The sequence below is a fragment of the Lacerta agilis genome, chromosome 2, assembly GCF_009819535.1.
Source record: "Lacerta agilis isolate rLacAgi1 chromosome 2, rLacAgi1.pri, whole genome shotgun sequence".
NCBI lineage: Eukaryota > Metazoa > Chordata > Lepidosauria > Squamata > Lacertidae > Lacerta > Lacerta agilis.
In genome coordinates this window covers 26429614-26451276 of record NC_046313.1, presented here as the reverse complement: position 1 = coordinate 26451276, position 21663 = coordinate 26429614, and the positions used below count along the sequence as shown (strand labels likewise).

At 43.0% G+C, this 21663-nt stretch overlaps 1 protein-coding gene across 1 annotated transcript in view; it reads left to right on the top strand.

Annotated features, from left to right (window-relative positions):
- The window catches only part of RPTOR (regulatory associated protein of MTOR complex 1), a 312090-nt gene that overhangs the window by 159633 nt on the left and 130794 nt on the right, over window positions 1–21663 (top strand). The window contains 3 exon segments of the mRNA XM_033138999.1: window positions 8447–8469; window positions 8472–8546; window positions 9118–9262. Coding sequence (XP_032994890.1) covers window positions 8447–8469; window positions 8472–8546; window positions 9118–9262 — 243 coding nt within the window.

The window sequence follows — 21663 nt, the reverse complement described above, 5'->3', positions numbered from 1 at the left end:
ATTGCACAGCAAAATCTGGTGTATATTATTGCAATAATAGCCCTTATTACATTCCATTGATAGTCAGAAGCTTGTTGTTATGGAGCAAGACTTTTGCAAGCAACAGTTTCAGTTCTAGTGGAGTTGCACAGCAAAAGTGGTCAGCTAATCCATGCAAACTCTAGGCTGTCTCGTTTCAATTCATGGGTTGCTGAAAATGGCTTGAGCCTTCATGCATAAAGTACTTGTAACATGTTAAGAATGTGTCAGGATGTGAGGGTGATCTGCATACGACATCTCAACCCATTGATCATCAGAATTGATTCGAGCTAGGCTAGCCTGGTGTCCCTTTCCTCTCTCATGGCTCATTTCCATGTGGTCCCTCCTGACACTGCAGGCTTGCTGGAAGGAGTGTACCATTATTTGGTCAAGGTTATACAATAGATGCTCTCTTCTGCTACAACCTCAAAAAAGTGAAGGAAGGATGGAAGATTAATTCAGTAGCTGCTCCTTACTTGCAGAGATTCTTCCTTTGGACATTCAACCTAGTTCAAATCTGAGCTGCTTCTGAATGAAGTGTAATCTCCCCCCCCCCCAAAGCAGGGGCTTAGAGCTTGGACAGGAGCTTATTTTAGCTCTCTGTCTATACATTAGCTATTGACTATTTGGGTCCAAAGCGCCCTCTCCAATTGCATGGAGCCTGGACAGCCCCATGGTTTTCCATGGATCTGAGGGCAATGAAACAATTACTGAGACAGCTAGAGCACCGGTGGCAGATAACTCATTCTGAAGCTGACCGGACACAGGTTAGAGCTCAATGTTGAGCCTACCAAGTGGCGATAGCGGTGGCGAAAAAAACTTTCTCCACCGCCTCTGTTGCATAGATCTGCAGAAAACAGCAGCAGGAGACTCTTTCAGGTGGTTCACAATTAAGTGGAACCACCTGCCCCATCGGGGCCCAGTATGGGCCACATCATCTCCTGCAATAATTTTACAAAGTTTTTTGCAGATAAAGTCGCTCAGATTCGGGAAGAGGTAGACTCCACAGTGGGAGCAGGGCCGGGGCGGGGAGAGTGCTAGAGTCCTGTCTAGTCAAGTTGTGGGATCAATTCCAATCTGTTACTCCGAAGATGTGGACAGGCTGCTTGGACGAGTGATACCAACCACCTGTCTCCTTGATCCCTGCTCATCCTGGCTTATAAAAGCTAGCTGGAAAGGGCTAGAGTAGACGATGGGCTTTGCAGGGTAGTGAATGCTTCTCTCTGTGAGGGAGCCTTCCCAGACCCACTGAAAGAGGCAGTTATCAAACCGCTTCTTAAAAAAACCATCTTTAGATGCAGCCAATATGGCCAACTATCGCCCAGTCTCAAATCTTCCATTCTTGGGCAAGGTGATTGAGCGAGTGGTTGCTGAACAATTCCAGGCACGCTTGAAAGAAGCAGACCATTTTGATCCCTTCCAGTCGGGATTCAGGCCTCATCATGGGACTGAAACTGCCTTGGTCACACTGGTCAATGATCTCTGGTGGGCTAGGGACAAAGGTGAGAGCTGTTTCCTAGTTCTGCTGGATCTCTCAGCGGCTTTTGATACCATCAACCATAACATCCTTGAGGACCGTCTAGAGGGGTTGGGAGCTGGGGGCACTGTTATACAGTGGTTCCGCTCCTTCCTCCTGGGCCGTGTTCAGAAAGTAGTGGTGGGGGATGAGTGTTCAGACCCCTGGGCTCTCACTTGTGGGGTGCCTCAGGGTTCTGTCCTTTCCCCCATGCTTTTCAACATCTACATGCAGCCGCTGGGAGAGATCATTGGGGGAGGGGGGTTGGGCTGGGTGTTCATCAGTATGCAGATGATATCCAGCTCTACCTCTCTTTCAAATCAAAACCAGTGAAGGCGGTGAAGGTCCTATGTGAGTGTCTGGAGGCAGTTGGAGGATGGATGGCGGCTAACAGATTGAGGTTGAATCCTAACAAGACAGAAGTACTGTTTTGCGGGGACAGGAGGCGGGCAGGTGTGGAGGACTCCCTGGTCCTGAATGGGGTAACTGTGCCCCTGAAGGACCAGGTGCGAAGCCTGGGAGTAATTTTGGACTCACAGCTGTCCATGGAGGCGCAGGTCAATTCTGTGTCCAGGGCAGCTATTTACCATCTCCATCTGGTACGCAGGCCTATCTGCCCGCGGACTGTCTCACCAGAGTGGTGCATGCTCTAGTTATCTCTCACTTGGACTACTGCAATGTGGGGCTACCTTTGAAGGTGACATGGAAACTACAACTAATCCAGAATGTGGCAGCTAGACAGGTGACTCGGAGCGGCCGCCAAGACCACATAACACTGGTCTTGAAAGACCTACATTGGCTCCTAGTACGTTTCCGAGGTGCTGACCTTTAAAGCCCTAAATGGCCTTGGCCCAGTATACCTGAAGGAGCATCTCCACCCCCATCGTTCTGCCCAGACACTGAGGTCCAGTGCCGAGGGCCTTCTGGCAGTTCCCTCGCTGCGAGAAGCCAAGTTACAGGGAACCAGACAGAGGGCCTTCTCGTTAGTGGCGCCACCCTGTGGAACGCCCTCCCGCCAGATGTCAAAGAGAAAAACAACTACCCGATTTTTAGAAGACATCTGAAGGCAGCCCTGTTTAGGGACGCTTTTAATTTTCAACAGGCTGTTGTATTTTAATATTTGTTGGAAGCCGCCCAGAGTGTGGCTGGGGAAACCCAGCCAGATGGCGGGGTATAAATAAATTATTATTATTATTATTATTACATTAATATATTTAAAATCTTTGTGTTAATGCAGTTTAATAAAAGTTTCATTTCTTCCTACAGCTTACTGGGGTAGGTTATTATAAAATCAGTGCCTCTGTTCAGCAAAGCTTAACCTTGCTCCTGCCCAAAATGGCAAAATAGTGAAGAGAGGGGTGAACAGTTTTAATGACTGACAGTGGCCTGTTTGTCCAAAAATGTGTAGAGGGTTTTAAAGCACAGGTTTTTATTTTGTCCCCTTGAGTGATGGAACCTCTAAAGGGGGTTGTTCATTCTGTTGCATGTGCACTTTTTGATATAGAGTAGTGATTTGCAGAGAATGCACAGTCTATTAAGCATTTAATGAACACTATCTCATGATATAGCCTTTCTAATCTCCAGCAAACTAATTGCAGAATCATTGGATGCTTTATCAACTACTAAACTTACTTTGAGCTACTGTCAGTTCTGCCTCACTGACGAAAGGGTCACTGGGTAAACATTTCACTGTTTGCAGAGATTTGAATTGATTTCCTACCCCAACTGCTCAAGCTTGTGAATCTGTGCTAGTGCCGTTTCCGTCAAGCCTCAAGGGATGTGAACAGTGTGGGCTAGAGATTGTTACTTGGGAAGCTGCCAAGTTAGGAATTGATTAGTGTCACTTTGCTCTCTCTTTCTTTAAGAACATGAAATGGAGACCCATGGTAATTCCGCAGAGGGAAAGGAAGTTACGCTGGAAGTTTACTGGGAAGAGGAGGGTCCCTAGACTGTATTACACCTTGCTTCTCTGAAGAAGTGTGCATGCACACGAAAGCTCATACCAGTAACAAACTTAGTTGGTCTCTAAGGTGCTACTGGAAGGATTTTTTAAATTTTCTTTCAGAAGAGTCAACAACAACAATTCATTATTTATACCCCACCCATCTGGCTGGGTTTCACCAGCCACTCTGGGCGGCTTCCAACAAAATATTAAAATACAATAGTCCTTCAGATATTAAAAGCTTCCTTAAACAGGGCTGCCTTCAGATGTCTTCTAAAAGTCTGGTAGTTACTTTTGCCTTTGATATCTGGTAGGAGGGTGTTCCACAGGGCGGGCGCCACTACCGAGAAGGCCCTCTGCCTGGTTCCCTGTAACTTCGCTTCTCGCAGTGAGGGAACCGCCAGAAGGCCCTCGGTGCTGGACCTCAATGTCCGGGCTGAGTGATGGAGGTGGAGTCGCTCCTTTATTTGCCACAGGCAAGGCAGGAAATCCTGGATCCTGGAAGGAAGAAAGACCAAAAGAGGCCTGGCTGAAAGGCTCAGCCTCTTTTCTTTGGCCCTTGACCCCACCCCCGGCCGATTGTCCATTGTCCTACCTGGCCGAGGGTGGGTCAAAGGCCAACCTAAGCAGGTGGGTGCCACCCATCCAGGTAACCCCCGCTCGGTGCCACAAACCCCGCCCACCTGTGGAAGGGAGGGTGGAAATTTTCTTTCAGAAGAGTCATGTGCCACAGGCAAGCAGGGTGGCCCAAGACATTTGCTTCCCGAGGAAGAGCAGCAAATAGCACCAACCTCCTCAAGTATCCCAAAGTACATAACACTTAAAAGCTGGCCAATATCTTTTGGCAACCGAGGCAGAAATTTCCATGAGTACTTCCTCCTCTCCCTTGCAGTAAAAGTGCAATGAAGATAAATGAAATAATCCATCAATTTGTTCCCCTTTCCTAACATCCAAAATCAGCTGCTTAAGACAATAGTCTCCCTAATGGTAGGGCGGTTCCTAAAGCTGAAAATAATTCCACAAATAAAAGTATCGGTCAATTGACTCCCCACCCCCCTTTCACAACCATCTTTTTAGTCAAGTACAGTCATACCTCGGGTTACAGACAATTCAGGTTGCTCGTTTTCAGATTGCGCACCGTGCCGAACCCGGAAGTACCGAAACGGGTTACTTCTGGGTTTCGGCACATGTGCAGAAGCGCTAAATTGCACTTTGCGCATGCGCAGAAGCGCCGAATTGCAACCCGAGCATGCGCAGATGCGGCGCTGCAGGTTGCGAACACTGCGGGTTGCAAACGCACCTCCCGCATGGATCACATTCGCAACCCGAGCGTCCACTGTAGTATAGAAGCTGGTAATTTAAAACTTTAAATACTGCACCTTTCAGATCAAGCATGTGCACCTGCTCCTACAGTAAAATTAAATACAACGTGGTAAAACACAACTAAGGGAGGAATTCAGCATTGCACTGTTACAATTGTTCCATCTGTGCAAGCACTTCTGCTTGCCAGACACAACAGTCTCCCCTCTCCTCCCCTAGCTTGTTCTGGGGGTTCTTCCAACTTCCCACTGCTGATCTGAGAGGGGGTGGGATGGAGAGGAGAGGGATTGGAAAGCCCCATTGTGCTAGTTTCCACTGGCACAACTATTCAGTTGAATTCAGCCTTAAAACAGCAGAAAAATAGTAGTACAGTGGAACCTCAGTTGTTGTACGTTTTGGTTCCCAAATGCCAAAAACCTGGAAGTACCAGTAAATGCTTCAATTTTCTAACGTTTTTCTGAACCTGAACATGCGACGCAGCTTCCGCTGAGTGCAAAAAGCTCTTGCAACCAATGGGAAGCCATGCCTCGGTTTTCGAACGTTTCGGAAGCCAAACGGGCTTCTGGAATGGATTTCGTTCGAGAACTGAGGTACCACTGTAACAGTAATTCATATGGATTGTATTCAATTGTTTCTCTACTCATGGAAGACTCTTGGTTTCAGCAGAAGCCTCAAGGAAGGATTGTGATTTTCACAAAAAACCCCCAAAATCCTCCTTTCTCCTGTTGCTCCGTAAGTCACTTCCTTGTTGTTTCCTAGAGTACCCCAAATTTCTGGAACAGATGTGGTCCTGGGAGCACAGCAGCCTGTAGAGGGAAAGGGGAACCAAAAAATCACTCCTCCACCCACCTTCTGTCCATGGAAACCTCCACTGAATTGAAGAGCCTTCAGTGTGTGGAGGGACATAATTGAATAGAACACTATTAGTTTATCCAATGAAACCATCCCATTAGCGCAAGAACTTTCACTTGTGCGGTTGAATGTCCGTACACTTTTCTCTCCCCACACCCACCCAAATATGCTCTAGAGGGTGGGGAGAACCCCCAGAACAGACGTCAGTGCGCAGGCAAAAGAGAAGGACAGGAAGTTCCACTGTGCAAGCAGAAGCCTTTGTGTTAACATTATTTTGTTGGATACAACCTTATCCAAGAACCAGCCAATACCACCTGAAATTAAGTCTCATATGGGTGTATCTTCACCATCATCCTAAAACATGCTACTCCTGAAAGCTAAGCCTAATTTAAGTGCTCATCATGTTTGCTAATCATGTGTTTTGGCTTGTGTTTGGACATCAAATCCACAATATTAGTGTTCCAGAAGCCCTGAAGTGTTTGAGGGTTTCTTTGAGAAAAAGGAGCATTTTATATTAATCCTTGAAAGGAAAACAGGAATCTTCTGTAGAGTTTATTTTGCATCTGAAACTTGGGGAGGGGAGAGAACTGCTTGTCTTAATGAATCTAATATTTTTTAAATGAATACAGTCTCCTTCATAAGATGTCCCTGAAGGTTATATGTATTTTAAAACTTTACACATTAGTGAAGGACTTAATGTTCCAGCTACATTAATGCTTTCTAAGAGTGCTGATATCTACGGTATTGAAATCCCCTAGTTGTACCTATGCCACCTTTTGACAGTATGAGAAATTAAATGTTAGTTGATTGGTAAGTTACCTACCCAGAAAAATGCTGTTATATGATCTGAATAACAGAGATGGGTCGTTTAGGAATGTGCTACAATATTCCTATCTGATCCCACCTGACACTATTTTTTAACATTAAGTTCTGCATCTGTAATTGTAAGGCATAGCAGTTTGTATCTATCTGAAAATTTGATATGACCTCTAAAATACAGGTGAGAGTACCTTGGATAGCAAACTGTGTCACTTACTATTCTAATCCACACTCAGCCATGAAGCTCGGTATGTGACTGTGAGCCAATCTCTGTCAACCTAACCTATTTTACAGAATATATTGTGAGGATAAACTTGGAGTGGTTAAGAATTTATGTATGCCACTCTGAGCTTCTTGAAGGAAGGATGGGATTAAAATGCAATACAGTAAATGAAATATTAAATAACTGGGGGCAATTTTTTAATTCCCTGGAGCTAATTCATTAGAACAACATACCATTGATTTCAGTGGAGCTTCCTTCAATGTAATTTTGGTTATGCATCAAATGATGTTCACAACTGGCTGTCATACTGCACAGAAAACTTTTTCTTTCTTTCTTTCTTTCTTTCTTTCTTCAATCTGATCTGCAGTAAAGCAAAACCCATACAGTAGTAAAGCAAAACCCATTCCTGTACCTTAAATGCCGGTAAAACTAAAATTCATTAAAATAATTCTTACTAGTTGTACTACTACTACAAATATTTACAGTTGGCCTCCTTAGCAAATATTAGCAGTCCCAACTGCATGCATTAGATTTGCCTGCTGGATTGTTTTTAATATCAGGGGAAATCATCACTGACCTTTAATGGAATATTTGAGTAAGGACATAGAACACTAGATAACATGAAGTGAGACCAAAGATTTGATCTTCACAAGAAGCTATTTGTTTTGCTTTGCTTTATTTTCATAAGAATAATTTGTGCAACCTTCCCCGTAGGGCCTTTACCTGTATTGTGAAATTTTATTTCTCAGGAAGATATTATGCTTCTTCATCCAGTAACTTTATAGTTGGATTATTGGAGGAATGGTTATATTCAACTAAGCCATTTCATTTAGATGTTTAGTTATGCTCCTTTTTTCCTTTGTTATATTATTTTGTAAGGATAAAGTCAAAGTCACATGACATTCGTTCTTGTTATCACCCTCAGTCTGCCACATTGCATTGTGATTTGTTAAATTTCCCCCATTCAGTGATTTAGTGTGTAGTTCATCCTTACTGAATAATTAGGGGTTGGGGTTGGAAAACAGATAATAAAAGTATTCCCCACTTGCTTATTAGCATTTATTCTGAAGTATCCAGGAGATTTTGCTTCCAGTAATGTTATGTTCTTTAACATAGTTCAAAATTCAAGCCTTTTTAGTTCACTATTTGAACTGTGAGATGGCAAGAAGCCATGGGAGATAGGAACAGTGAGATGAACTGCCATGTGAAAGAAAATATTCAGGGGTCAAATAAGGCTGCATTCCTAACCCCACTTACCTGAGAGTAAACCCCAGATGCACTTGCCCCAAGGCCTCAAAGGGCTAAGCTGGCTAGGGGGCCATGCCAAAGACCTGACAGACTTATGCAGTCATGCCAAGAACACCCTATGCCTCCCAGCCTACTGAGGACTTAATGGACAAAACACCCATGGCTGTCCTTATGCACTACAAGGCTTTGATAGTAAAATATGGACCTTTGTTACTGCGTATTAGCGTCGTCAGATCAGATCAGATCAGTCAGTGGTGCCACGGCAGAGCGTCTCATGGTCAAGACTCCCGCCCCAGGTGTCAGTCAAGCTCTGTGTGTGCCTGCTTACTTACAATATAACTTATTTCTGAGCAGACATAGTTAGGATTGTAGCCTAAGTCCAAAAAATGTACATTTTACATTTAGAACATAAGGATAAAGGATAGCTTCCTTTTGCAGCACTTTTGCGGGCATTGGAATAGATTAGCATGTTTTTGTTTTAACAATAATATTTCGTTATTCCTTGCAGAATTCCTGGGAGGCTAAATGACAGAAGACGCCTCTGGGAGAATTGAATTGGATCTTTACAGCCATCACAGATACAATTGCATGGAACGTCCTACCCAGAGGTAAAGCTATGGCATATAAGCTACAGAATTACTGGCAATATATATAGCTTGATCATAATAGAAGAGAGCAGGAGTATGAAATGAAGCACTAATGAGGGGAAACAGGGAACAATGAGAACTGAGATACAAAAAAAGGGGAGAACATTTTGAATGGATAAAGTAGGATCTTACCAAACTTCATTTCCTTGCCATGTGAAGTGTCTTTGCATTTGTGTGCTTTGGTCTCTCCCCCCCCCCTTTTTGTATGCTATAGTTCTGCCCTTTGACAGCTGTTCTCATTCTGGAGGCTTTAGGATATTGCATGGCAGGTATCATAATGACGTTCAGTGAATATTATCCCACTATTAAAACTATGCAAACAAAAATGTTGACTCCTAGGTGTAAAGTCCCAGTTGAAGGCTCAGCTTTAGTGTGTTTTAAACCTAAATTTACAACAACAGGCCTAACTATTGCTATAATGATTCTTGCCAGAAGACATGGATTTATTCAGGTGTCCCATTCCCCCCCCCCATGGTTTTTATTACTTTCCAGCTCTTTATAGGTGCTATCCATCTTTCTGTCTTTCTTTCAGATCTTTTCCAAAAGCTCTTCAGGCAGGATCTACTGGTGGCAAGCCTCTTTCGAAACTTTTTATTGGCAGAAAGGATAATGAGGTCTTACAATTGCACACCTGTCAGCAGCCCTCGTCTACCTCCGACTTACATGCATGCCATGTGGTAAGTTGCTACCCGAGATTTCCCTCATGCTGTAAAGGTTTTACACAGATGCTTAGCAGAAATTTCAGGTGCTGTTGTCACAAAATGTTGTTGCCTGAATCCTTTTAATGCTTCTTGTGATTAATACATGGTTCAAGTATGAAAGAAGATGTGGAAACTTACTACCCATCTCCAAATGTCTTTTTTCCAAGATATGTTAGATCATATTATTAGATGTGTGTCTTATTTTTTCCTGGTACAGATGCTCCATTTTATTGGGACTGAAATCCTGTTCTTCTGATGTATCAGCTACTGTTGTTGTAATGGTTCTGCTGTGGTTTCTCGCAAGTAAAGAGGCTCGACTCAGGTCCCGTATATAGTGGTACCTCTGGTTACGTACTTAATTCGTTCTGGAGATCTGTTCTTAACCTGAAACTGTTCTTACCTGAAGCACCACTTTAGCTAATGGGACCTCCCGCTGCCACTGCGCCACCAGAGCACGATTTCTGTTCTTATCCTGAAGCAAAATTCTTAACCTGAAGCGTTATTTCTGGGTTAGTGGAGTATGTAACCTGAAGCGTATGTAACTTGAAGCGTATGTAACCTGAAGCGTATGTAACCCGAGGTACCACTGTATTTACAGGTTTTATTGTGCAGATATATACAGTGCAGAGCTCAAAAGTCCATGACCAGCTTAGTCACTTTCAGATCCCGGAAGTGGCACTTTTTGGGAGTGCCCCCAACATAAGAACTTGGGCACTCCTCCTACCCTCCTTATGTTTCACACCCCTAAATAATTGGCGCAACGGAACTGTCGTTGCTCCCTCTTGTCCGTGCCCGCTGAGTGGGTGTTGGGTCTCTGGAGCATCCCCCAGCCCCCTCTCCGCTGGGCTGCTTTCCTGCCTGTCGCTCCCATTGGAGATTCCCCTGCTATCCCCGTGGTGCTGGGGCTCTCTTTCTCCTGACAGCCCCTGCACCGCCCCACTGGGCGCTGCCTGTTCCCTGACAGTTGTCCTTGTGTTTTTGTTCTGGATGTAGTAACCTGTGGTTCTATGAAAGGCCTCAGAGACATAACTTTCACTTTACTCCCTCACTTTCCAATTAAACAGAATTATTGTTGCATCCCATTTTGCTAGGTCTAAAAGTCAGGCATTCCTTAACTAGAGCAATTGCTCATGTCCAGTTGATAGACGATGGGTTGTATCCAATGTAAGAATCCGTTAACAATTTGTCAGTGCAAGGATTTCCACTTACACAACGAAATGTTGTCATTCTCCCTCCCCCTCACCTAAATTTGTTCTAAGGTTTTCTGCAAACCCTCTGTAGCAGATTCAGGTGTTTGTGGGGTGCATAGAGAAGGAAAGAAAGTCCCATCGCACAAGTAGAAATCCTTGCCAGATGGGACATGGTTATTTAATATCACCCCTTATTTTGATAAAAGAATCACCAAACTTGAGCCAATGGTGAGAATCCTGTCACCTGCTGGGCTCCCAAATCCCATTGGCCTTCCTTAAGCATATCCAATAGCCATGCCTGAGTCCTGATAATGGAATATGCTTTTAGACATGAGCAAAGGGTTCCCACCGCTCCATAGTTTTCTGGAATTCTAGGTGAGCAGAGGACATGAACTCTAGGAACTCTTGAACCCTGGCATGCTTCATTTCAGAAATAAAATATTGGGAGTAATGTACACCTATAAAGGATAAGTCCATGGATTTATCCATGGATAAAAATGGATTCTTTCATTCGTTTTATTGTGCATGCACACATAATAAAACAAATGAAAGAATCCATTCTTTCATTCGTTTTATTAAGTGTGCATGCACACGAAAGCTCATACCAAGAACAAACTTAGTTGGTCTCTAAGGTGCTACTGGAAGCAATTTTTTATTTTATTTTGTTTTGACTACAAAAAAAGTTATGCCTGAAAGCAGCTTACAACAAAGAAACGGAGATGCATTTCAAACAAAAACTGCAAAAACTATTTCATAATGACATAGCAAAAAAATAACATAACACAGCAGAGCAATAGCAAATAAAATAACATATCAAAGAAAACCACATTCCAATACTATAAATATAACAAGATTGCTTAACATGCAGCACCCAATAGCAAAAATAACAAGGGAGCTTTGCAGTTTCAGCTTAGTCCTAGAAACACCCTCCCATGATGTTGCTCTGGGTCCCTCTCCTGCTGCCACTTGCAAGGCTTCCAAGGGCAAAGAGTGGGGAGCTGGAAACCTCCCATGATACTGCTTTAAAATAGTTCAAAAATGGCCCAGAGCATCTGGCTTTGTGATGCGTCTAAAATAGTCTCATGTGGGGATAAAGCAATGCAGAGTTGTCCACAGCAGTTGTTTCCTGTCATCCTGCTCCTTTTTAATATGATGGATCAGAATGTAAATGGCACAGTTATTATCAAGAGTCTCTTAAATTAATTTCTATTAGCAAACACTCAGTAAATGAAAGTGGGGGAGGTGATTAGATAGAGCAATTAACTTTCTGATTCCGAAGCCTCTCTAATTACAGCCATAGAAACGTAATGCTTGGACAAACCATATAATCTAGGAGGGTCTGGACAACATGGTTGCAGTAAAATAAACTTCACAGCTCTGTCATATGCGAAAAGGTTTCTGGGCAATAAATAACACTATTCAAGGACATGCTGTTTACTTTGATTTCCAAAGAGGATTTTGATAGAATCTCTCTGACACAGTTGTTGAGAAGAATGACAAAATTAGTGCAATATAAGCCCTGTGATGAAAAGCCGGAGGCATATCATGTGAGGCTTGATTTAATGGTGGTGGTGGGGGGGATATAATGAGGAATTGGTTCAGGAAAAGCTATGGTGAGTGTCCTTAATTAATCATTTTCAGAAGGCAGCAGACTTGAGAGAAATGAAAGTAAACATTAACAGAAAGCAGAGTTATTTTGATAATGAGAATGAAGGCATAAAAGCTTTAAATTCTGGAGAAGTTGATAGTTACTATGAGTTACTTGGCCCTTTCCCTGAGGAACAAGGTTGGAAACCTGTTGGACAACAGCTCCCATCGTTTCTGTCCATTGGCTGTGCTGACTGTGGCTGGTAGGAGTTGGCACCCAGCAACTTTGGGTGGCCACAGATTCCTCATCCCTGCTGTCAAGTAGCACTCAGTGACATGGGATCTGTATGCCACCGGGCGGGAAGCACATGTGAATACTTTGGGATACTCGGCCTTATATAACCAACATGTTTAAGTCTAATTAATGTATGGAGGAGTTAAGACCATAGAGTAAGTTGTCCCCCTCACCTTGGGAGGAAGGGTTATCAAGCCTTTTTGTTCTTTCCCATTCCACCATGTGAACCCTACCAGGAAGGAGATCTAAGATGGATGCTCCAAGCTTAGACTATGTGGCTTAAACAAGCCATCTTTGTGTTTCTATACAAGTAATTTAGAAACATTTACAGCTTTGGAACCTAATTTTCAATGTAGAATCATAGAATCATAGAGTTGGAAGAGACCACAAGGGCCATCCAATCCAACCCCCTGCCAAGCAGGAAACACCATCAAAGCATCCTGACAGATGGCTGTCAAACCTCCACTTGTTGTTGTTGTTGTTGTTGTTCAGTCGTTCAGTCGTGTCCGACTCTTCGTGACCCCATGGACCAGAGCACGCCAGGCACGCCTATCCTTCACTGCCTCCCGCAGTTTGGCCAAACTCATGTTAGTAGCTTCGAGAATACTGTCCAACCATCTCATCCTTTGTCGTCCCCTTCTCCTTGTGCCCTCCATCTTTCCCAACATCAGGGTCTTTTCCAGGGAGTCTTCTCTTCTCATGAGGTGGCCAAAGTACTGGAGCCTCAACTTCAGGATCTGTCCTTCTAGTGAGCACTCAGGGCCGATTTCCTTGAGAATGGATAGGTTTGATCTTCTTGCAGTCCATGGGACTCTCAAGAGTCTCCTCCAGCACCATAATTCAAAAGCATCAATTCTTCGGCGATCAGCCTTCTTGATTGTCCAGCTCTCACTTCCGTACATTACTACTGGGAAAACCATAGCTTTAACTATACGGACCTTTGTCGGCAAGGTGATGTCTTTGCTTTTTAAGATGCTGTCTAGGTTTGTCATTGCTTTTCTCCCAAGAAGCAGGCGTCTTCTAATTTCGTGACTGCTGTCACCATCTGCAGTGATCATGGAACCCAAGAAAGTGAAATCTCTCACTGCCTCCATTTCTTCCCCTTCTATTTGCCAGGAGGTGATGGGACCAGTGGCCATGATCTTAGTTTTTTTGATGTTGAGCTTCAGACCATATTTTGCGCTTTCCTCTTTCACCCTCATTAAAAGGTTCTTCAATTCCTCCTCACTTTCTGCCATCAAGGTTGTATCATCAGCATATCTGAGGTTGTTGATATTTTTTCCGGCAATCTTAATTCCGGTTTGGGATTCATCCAGCCCAGCCTTTCGCATGATGAATTCTGCATATAAGTTAAATAACCTCCACTTAAAGACCTCCAAATGTCTGTCTTTTCTGAATGTTGTATGGGAAAGCACATGAATCTGACATTTGAAAAGATTTTAAGTAATCCATTTACCAAATGTGTGGTCTTTTTCTATGCTAAGGGAGGTGGAGAACTTTGGAAGCAAAGTTCTCCACCTCCCTTAGAAGTGGATACTTTAAAGGTCTAACTGCCTTTATATCCATGCATGACTTTATGCCTATTTTGTGATTTTTAAATCTCTGCTGGGGCTCTCTCACCAAAGAGTACTTGTCCCAAACCTGGATCTAGGCATCCAGGGAATTATCCATTATATTATACATAAGTACTTTTCCTTATACTGTACCAAAAACACACACACACAAAAATAATATTATGTATGTGGGTGGCCGGTTTTCTTTTCCTCTTGATCAGCAGCCAGGCTAGAGAGCTAGACTTGGAATACAAGTGCCCCTGCAGAGGCGATTGTGGCAAATTAAGGATCTAAGTTAAAGCTTGTGCCCAATGACTCACTATTGCAGATAAAGGCAAATGAAAAAGAGGAAGATTCGAACAGGACCAGGAAAATATTTCCATCTACTGAGAGAGAAAGAATATGAGGGGAAACAGGAGTTCCACTGAGCTGAATAGTGTGGTAGTCACTATAAATGTGACTATGGGGGGGGGGGAAACGGACAAGAAGCAAGTCCATCCAACTTCTAGTAATATCTGTAATGATGATGTGCAATTTTATTTATTTAGATTTCTTCCCCACCCTATCCCAATAGCTTACTTAAAGCAGGGCCGCAGCTAACGGGAGGCTAGCAAGGATCTCAGCCCAGAGTGAAGCCAGAGGGCTGCCACTGAAAATGGGAAGTTTTGTTGCTTTCTTCTTTTGCTTCCCTCAAGTCTCAGAGATCAATTAAAAGTGGTGAAGAAATCAGAACACCACCTCATGTCCTTTTTGGGAACAGGTGCTTTTGTTATGATTAAACAATTTAAATGGCAAATTCACAAGATAAGCACTTTGGAGTATTGTTTGCTTATAATATGTGCGCTCTCTCTCTCTCTCTCTCTCTCTCTCTCTCTCTCTCTCTGTGTGTGTGTGTGTGTGTGTTTGGACCTAGAGGACAACATACATATTTACACCATGTGAATACATAAAGAGGGCATACAATCAGCTACAAAAACTGAGTCCTCTTTATATTGAAAATAAAGTACCTGCAATGAATGAAATATGATGCTGACATTTGAGCCCTGTTTAGGAAAGTTTTTAATGTTTGATGTTTTATTCTGTTTTTAATCTGTTGGGAGCCACCCAGAGTGGCTGGGGAAACCCAGCCGGATGGGCAGGGTATAAATAAATAAATTATTATTATTATTATTATTATTATTATTATTATTATTATTATCCCTTCCTGTAATTTGGAAAGAAAATGTAGCCAATCCACTTTAAATTCTTTAATTCCAATGGTTCAGCAGCCAGCAATTTTTTAAGGAAACTTGTAGAGTATTTATTCTTTTATTTTATTCTTTAGAGCCTTACACTGCAAGCCTTTACTACTCAGAAGTAAGCCCCACTGGGTTCAATAGGACTTACTCGTTGGTATGTGCCTGATAATGATCACAGTTTCTATTATTATTATTATTAGTCATAATGCTTCTTATAATTCATCAAATGATCTGTTATTCTCTGAGGAGATATACTTAATCTTGAATGAAAGCCAGATAAACACACAGGCAATTTTACTATTTGGAGAGACTATCTCTTTGGGGGTGACAAACTGGGTCTTTGCCCCGCATGATAGAAAGCCTAGTTTCGACCCTGCTTACGGTTACAGTATACCCAAAATAATATTATTCAATGTACAATAATTGGAACACGGTTGGTTACCTGCAGTGAAGAAATGCTAACTTTGCAGTGTTACCTCCCTTCCCGAACCTGGCATACTCCAGATGTTTCTGGACTACAATGCCCATCATCCCAGACAATTAGCCCTGAAGTTGGACTCCACAGCATCTGGGGTTGCAGTGTGTTGGGGATGGCTGCACTAGATGTTGCCTTAACTGTTTGGGCTGCTTTTTCCAGCAGGGAGAGGGAGAAATTAAGTTCTCTCACTTCTGCCACAGCCCTTCTCCCCACATTGGGAAAATATTAAACCTTATTTTTTTTGCTGAGTAATAAACCCAGCAAAACAAACAAACAAAAAACCAACAACAACCCAAATCATGCTTGTTGAGCCCACTGCATTTTGAATGCTTAGGTGGAGCACTGCAGGTATGTGGCTAGTTCTCTCATGAGAAACGGTTATTCTCTGCTACAGTATAAATGGGTAATTTGGTCTGACAGTTATGTTTACAAGACATTACTCTGCTTTCCTTGGGGATCTGATGTAAAGATATTCTATTCTTCCTATTGCCCCCTTGCTCTTTCATGTGTGTTTATATACAATCTTTTATAAATAAAATATATTTGTAGATTGGAGGGTGGTTATCCCAGCATGTCTTCTTGAGTGAACTATTGTTTTCTGTCTTTGCTCTAGATCAGGATAGGTAACACATGACCTCAGGATATCAGTCCTGTCAATATATTTTCCCCAGCCCACACTGCTATTATCTGGCAATTCAGTTGCAGATGAGGCATCATTTTTAGCAGCCCAGTGCTGCCTGCAGAGTCCATATGTCACCCTATCTCTGTTCTAGATTATATTAAATCTGATATCAGGAATCACAAGACAGAGAAACCAGTAGGAGAACACTTCAGTCTCCCAGGACATTCTATACAAGATCTCAAAGTAGCTGTCTTACTGCAAAGGAATTTCAGAAATAGACTGGAAAGAGAAGTTGCTGAATTGCAACTAATTACCAAACTTAAAACCATGGAGAGACCTGGTCTGAACAAAGACATTGGATTCTTATCTCATTATACATGACAAAGCTATCTTTAGCCATCTCACCCTTTGCTTTTTCCTGTAAGACCAATTGCAGTCATCAACAGTCGTCAACAGGTTTTCCACACCCATCAGCCAATCACCCATTCCCACCACCCTTCTGAGTAATACCCCTCCCCACCCTCTCACTATATTTAAGGGTCTGGTGACTTCTGTTTCAGTGTATCTGAAGAAGTGTGCATGCACACAAAAGCTCATACCAAGAACAAACTTAGTTGGTCTCTAAGGTGCTACTGGAAGGTATTTTTTATTTTGTTTATTCTTTTCACCTGTTCAACATCTTTCTGGTGCAGTGTTTTATAAGATCAGTGTTTCCTGCTTGGCAGGGGGTTGGACTGGATGGCCCTTGTGGTCTCTTCCAACTCTATGATTCTATATGGCTCTTTCTTGTAGACACCAATTGCCACATCTCTTGGTAATGCATGCCAAACCACTGATTCTGCCTCTGATGGTGTGCCTCTATTTTAACTGCATTGTCTGTTATAAGCATGCACATCTCTACATTGCTGGAAGTGTATATTAGTGTGGGGGCATGTAAGCTTTGTATTTCAAATGCAGTGAAGCCAAATGCAACATCATCCTTTTGCTAATGCTGAGGAAATACGACATTGCAATTAAGCCCTTGAAAAAATGTAGTTCATCTTTTGTTTATTTTCAGTCTTGAGGGACCATTGAAATGGGTGGCTAATGCTCTGTCACAGATACTTGTTTTGCTTTCGTCTTTTTTGCTCTTCATTCAGAGAGTGGTTCATTCATTAAAAATTTAAATGATGGGCATACCTACTCATCATCTGACTTATTTCAGGGTAGTATTACAAAATGGGCTTTTCATATTATAGGTGGCACATGTTTGTTTTGCATTGGTAGGTGCATGTTTTCCATATGTTTTCTCTCAGGCTCCACATCTTTTCCAGATACAGTATATCATATTTGCCCACTATCCAGATTGCAGCATTTTTTTTTTGCTAGAGTAGGATTCTTTCTGCAGAGAGTTGTACTTGCTATATGAAATGACATGGCTGTGCTGGCAGTAGGGCTCTTTGAACTTTGAGTGTAGTTGAACAACTCAGCTCTACTGTGTTCCCACAACATGGGAGATTGCAAAAGGCATTGTTTCTTTGGGAAGCTGCCTGAAACATATTGCTGAATTGTGAGGCTTGTATAATGTCATTTTTACTGCTCTGGCGTCTTGATTTTAAATTGGATGGGGGACTGTGATTCCTGCACTGCAGGGACTTGGACTAGATGAGCCTTGGGGTCCCTTCCAACTTTACGATTCTATGATTCTGTGGTCGTCACCAGCACCATCAACTTCTTTCTAGCTCCTGTTTCCTCTTCCAATGCCACCTGCCTGAGTTCCAGAGCTGTGTTAGATGCTGTTTAGTAGCTTTTGTGAAAAGGAAAACATAGCACAGTTGACAGCCTATTGTGACAGTCTGCTGTTCAGCTGTGAGGGTGCTAGAGGGATGTACATATGCTGTGAATGTTTTTCCACTTGACTTGAGCATCTTTTTATCTCATGAATAATAATAGCAGCCCCCTTATAGAAGTTTGATGGAAGCCATTTCACCCTATTGTTTTTGTGTATCAATATGCGCCTAAAGGGGATTATCTCCTTTCTGCTCACTCACAATGCAGAAGGGATTTCTCTCTCCACTTTCAGTACAAATCTCTTGAGATTACCTTTGATGGCTTTACTTCACCTTACTTCTCAGTTCCTATTTAATAGCATGTATCCTGCCGGAATCTTAGTTTTTGTGATTCCTTCACCATTTATAATCTTAAAACATCCTGTTCCCTAAAGCTGTTTGTTTGGGTCTGAATTGAGGAAATGGTTTTCTTCCCTAGTACAAACTCAGGATTGCCAAATTGATGGTTGCATCACTACTGTTGTAAAGAGTCACTGTGCTTACCTTGTATGCACTCTATATGTAACGGTAATTGAATTGTCAATGCCTATGTTTTTGCATTGCATTTCTCTTGGACCTCATTGCTTACAACACTCCCACCTCCACTTTGTATATTTATATCTTCAACTGAGGGTTACGCTTTATGAACAAAAGTCATCGTAAACTGAAGAAGTGTGCATGCACATGAACTTAGTTGGTCTCTAAGGTGCTACTGGAAGGAAATTTTTATTTTATCGTAAAATTTGTTAGTCTTTAATCCTATTGTTGTCTTTCTAGGCTAACGTGGCTGGAAATACCTAAAATTATCACGACTGCCCTCTACTGCTCCTTAACCATTCTGTTTGCCAGAATCTGTGTGGTTAGCCACCCTTCCTGCTCAAGGGTTTTTCTGCAGGGCATGTAGCAACATAGTGGCAGGTCTAGGCAGTAGGTCAAGTTTGTGGGCTGCTTGCACACAGCTGTCATGCAGGGCAGCAGCTCTGTGTTTACAATGGCATCAGCTGGAGGATCACTTTCCTTACTGTCTCTAAGTGAGCTGCTGGTCTCTTGGGCTCTGGAGCAATTTCCAGAGGGGTAGCTATGTTAATCTGTTTTGGCAAAAGTGACAGAGTCTTCTGACACTTTTAAATAATACGGTTATTTGGCATTAGCTTTCGTGGACTACAGTTTACTTCATATACATGAAGTCTTGTCCTGAGTTACAGAAGTGTGTGGATGGATGGATGGATGGATGGATGGATAGACTGGTGGATAGGTGGATAGATGTGGGTGTGGGTGTGTAAGCAGTGAGGTTCGAGGGAAATGAAATGCAGAAGTGCAGGTGGTGATTATTACCTTATTAACGGTGGCTATTCACAATACAATGCTGGAGCAGGCTTCCTAAGCTACTGCTTAGGGAGGCATGACTGTAGAGTAAAACTGTTTAGTTATTAACAAAAACTTTGCATTGGAGCATTCCAATTGTTTAGCAGACATCTGCTGCACAATGGCTGGTAGAGGATATATAATAAAAAGAAAACCTGAGAGATAGAAATGCTAGTACACACCTCCCTGTAGAGACCTGCTGGCTGCTCCCTACACCTTGGGAAAGCTCCCACCTCCCTCCCACCTTTTCTCAGAAAGGGAGGTAAGAAAAAGTGGCGCTGGAATAGCTCCTACAGCTGTGAGAGCTGCTCCCAATGAAAACACAAATTCCGATTCAGCTCCAAATAAGCTCTGCCCCTGTACAGCAGCTGCTCGAATTAGGAGGAAAAGCTGCTCCTCAGGAAGCTGTGTCAGACCAAGATGGCCTCAGCAACATAATCTTAGCTGACCTTAACTTGCTGTGAAGTGGGCAGACACAGGAAAAGCCAATGGGAAATGACCTGTGTGTGTAGTTTGGTTGCTGTTAAGATAAAAATGATGTTCTATGGGATACTGCTCCCTTATTATCTGCCTGTGATCCTTGCCTGCCCAACAGACTGTGGGCCTCTGAGCACAATCATAGTGAACAGAGCTGCATGATTTAAAAACTGCAGCCACCACTACCCCCAAAAGGACTCTCGCATCTGCACCACCAAGGGGCAAGGCCTACTGCAACAGCAAGAAGAAATGCATGAGCTATGGAAGCAACTGATTTCATGTTTATTTCTTTAGCTTACAAACTATAGGTAGCAGAGCATTCTTTTTTTCTTTTCTTGATGTGAGAGCTAGATGGTTTGGAATGGGTCATAGCTCAGTTGCAGAGCATCTGCTTTGGATGCAGAGGGCCTCAGGTTCAATCCTCAGTGTCTCCCAAGTATGGCTGTGCATGTCCCTTGCGCTGAAACCCTAGAGAGTAGTTGTCGGTTGGTGTAGGCAACCCTGAGCTGGATGGAACAGTGGTCTGACTCAGTATAGGGCGGTGTCTCATGTTCTTGTGATTTCTGGTAAGTCAACAAAAAGGCAGCATATACATCAATTAATTAAGCGATGAGAAACCTAGACAGCATCTTAAAAAGCAGAGACCTCACCTTGCCGACAAAGGTCTGTATAGTTAAAGCTATGGTTTTCCCAGTAGTGATGTATGGAAGTGAGAGCTGGACCATAAAAAACTGATCACTGAAGAATTGATGCTTTTGAATTATGGTGCTGGAAGAGACTCTTGAGAGTTCCATGGACTGCAAGAAGATCAAACCTATCCATTCTGAAGGAAATCAGCCCTGAGTGCTCACTGGAAGGACAGATCCTGAAGCTGAGGCTTCAATACTTTGGCCACCTCATGAGAAGAGAAGACTCCCTGGAAAAGACCCTGATGTTGGGAAAGATTGAGGGCACAAGGATAAGGGGACGACAGAGGACGAGATGGTTGGACAGTGTTCTCAAAGCTACCAACATGACCAAACTGCGGGAGGCAGTGGAAGACAGGAGTGCCTGGCGTGCTCTGGTCCATGGGGTCACAAAGAGTCGGACATGACTAAACAACAAAAACACATAAAAATAGCAGGTGGTTTCCCAGAGATAATTCCAGACTCACTGCCTGAACCTATTTCACATAGTTTTTAATTCTACCATCATAAATCTGAATAGAGATTTTCTGGGTTGTAAGTGTGTGCACATGCCCACAGCAGGATTTGCACTTCTTACACCAGTATGTAATCGGCCAGTTCAAGGGGGGGGGAGAGCTAGTGTGGTGTAGTGGTTAAGAGCGATAGACTTGTAATCTGGGGAACCGGGTTCGCGTCTCTGCTCCTCCACATGCAGCTGCTGGGTGACCTTGGGCTAGTCACACTTCTCTGAAGTCTCTCAGCCTCACTCACCTCACAGAGTGTTTGTTGTGGGGGAGGAAGGGAAAGGAGAATGTTAGCCGCTTTGAGACTCCTTCGGGTAGTGATAAAGCGGGATATCAAATCCAAACTCCTCCTCTTCTTCTTCTTCTTCTTCTAATACGACAGAGCACAGATTGATTGCTGTGGAAACAACAAACATGGTAAGAACTTGTCCAGTGTACTCAGTACAGACTGAAATGCTCAAATTCTTTACAAAATCTATCATGCAATAAGACAGACTAGTGACAACGCTCTCAGAATATAGGTGCCTTGCATTCACATTCCTGTAGCATGAACCTATCCCAGTATTCAGAAGGAA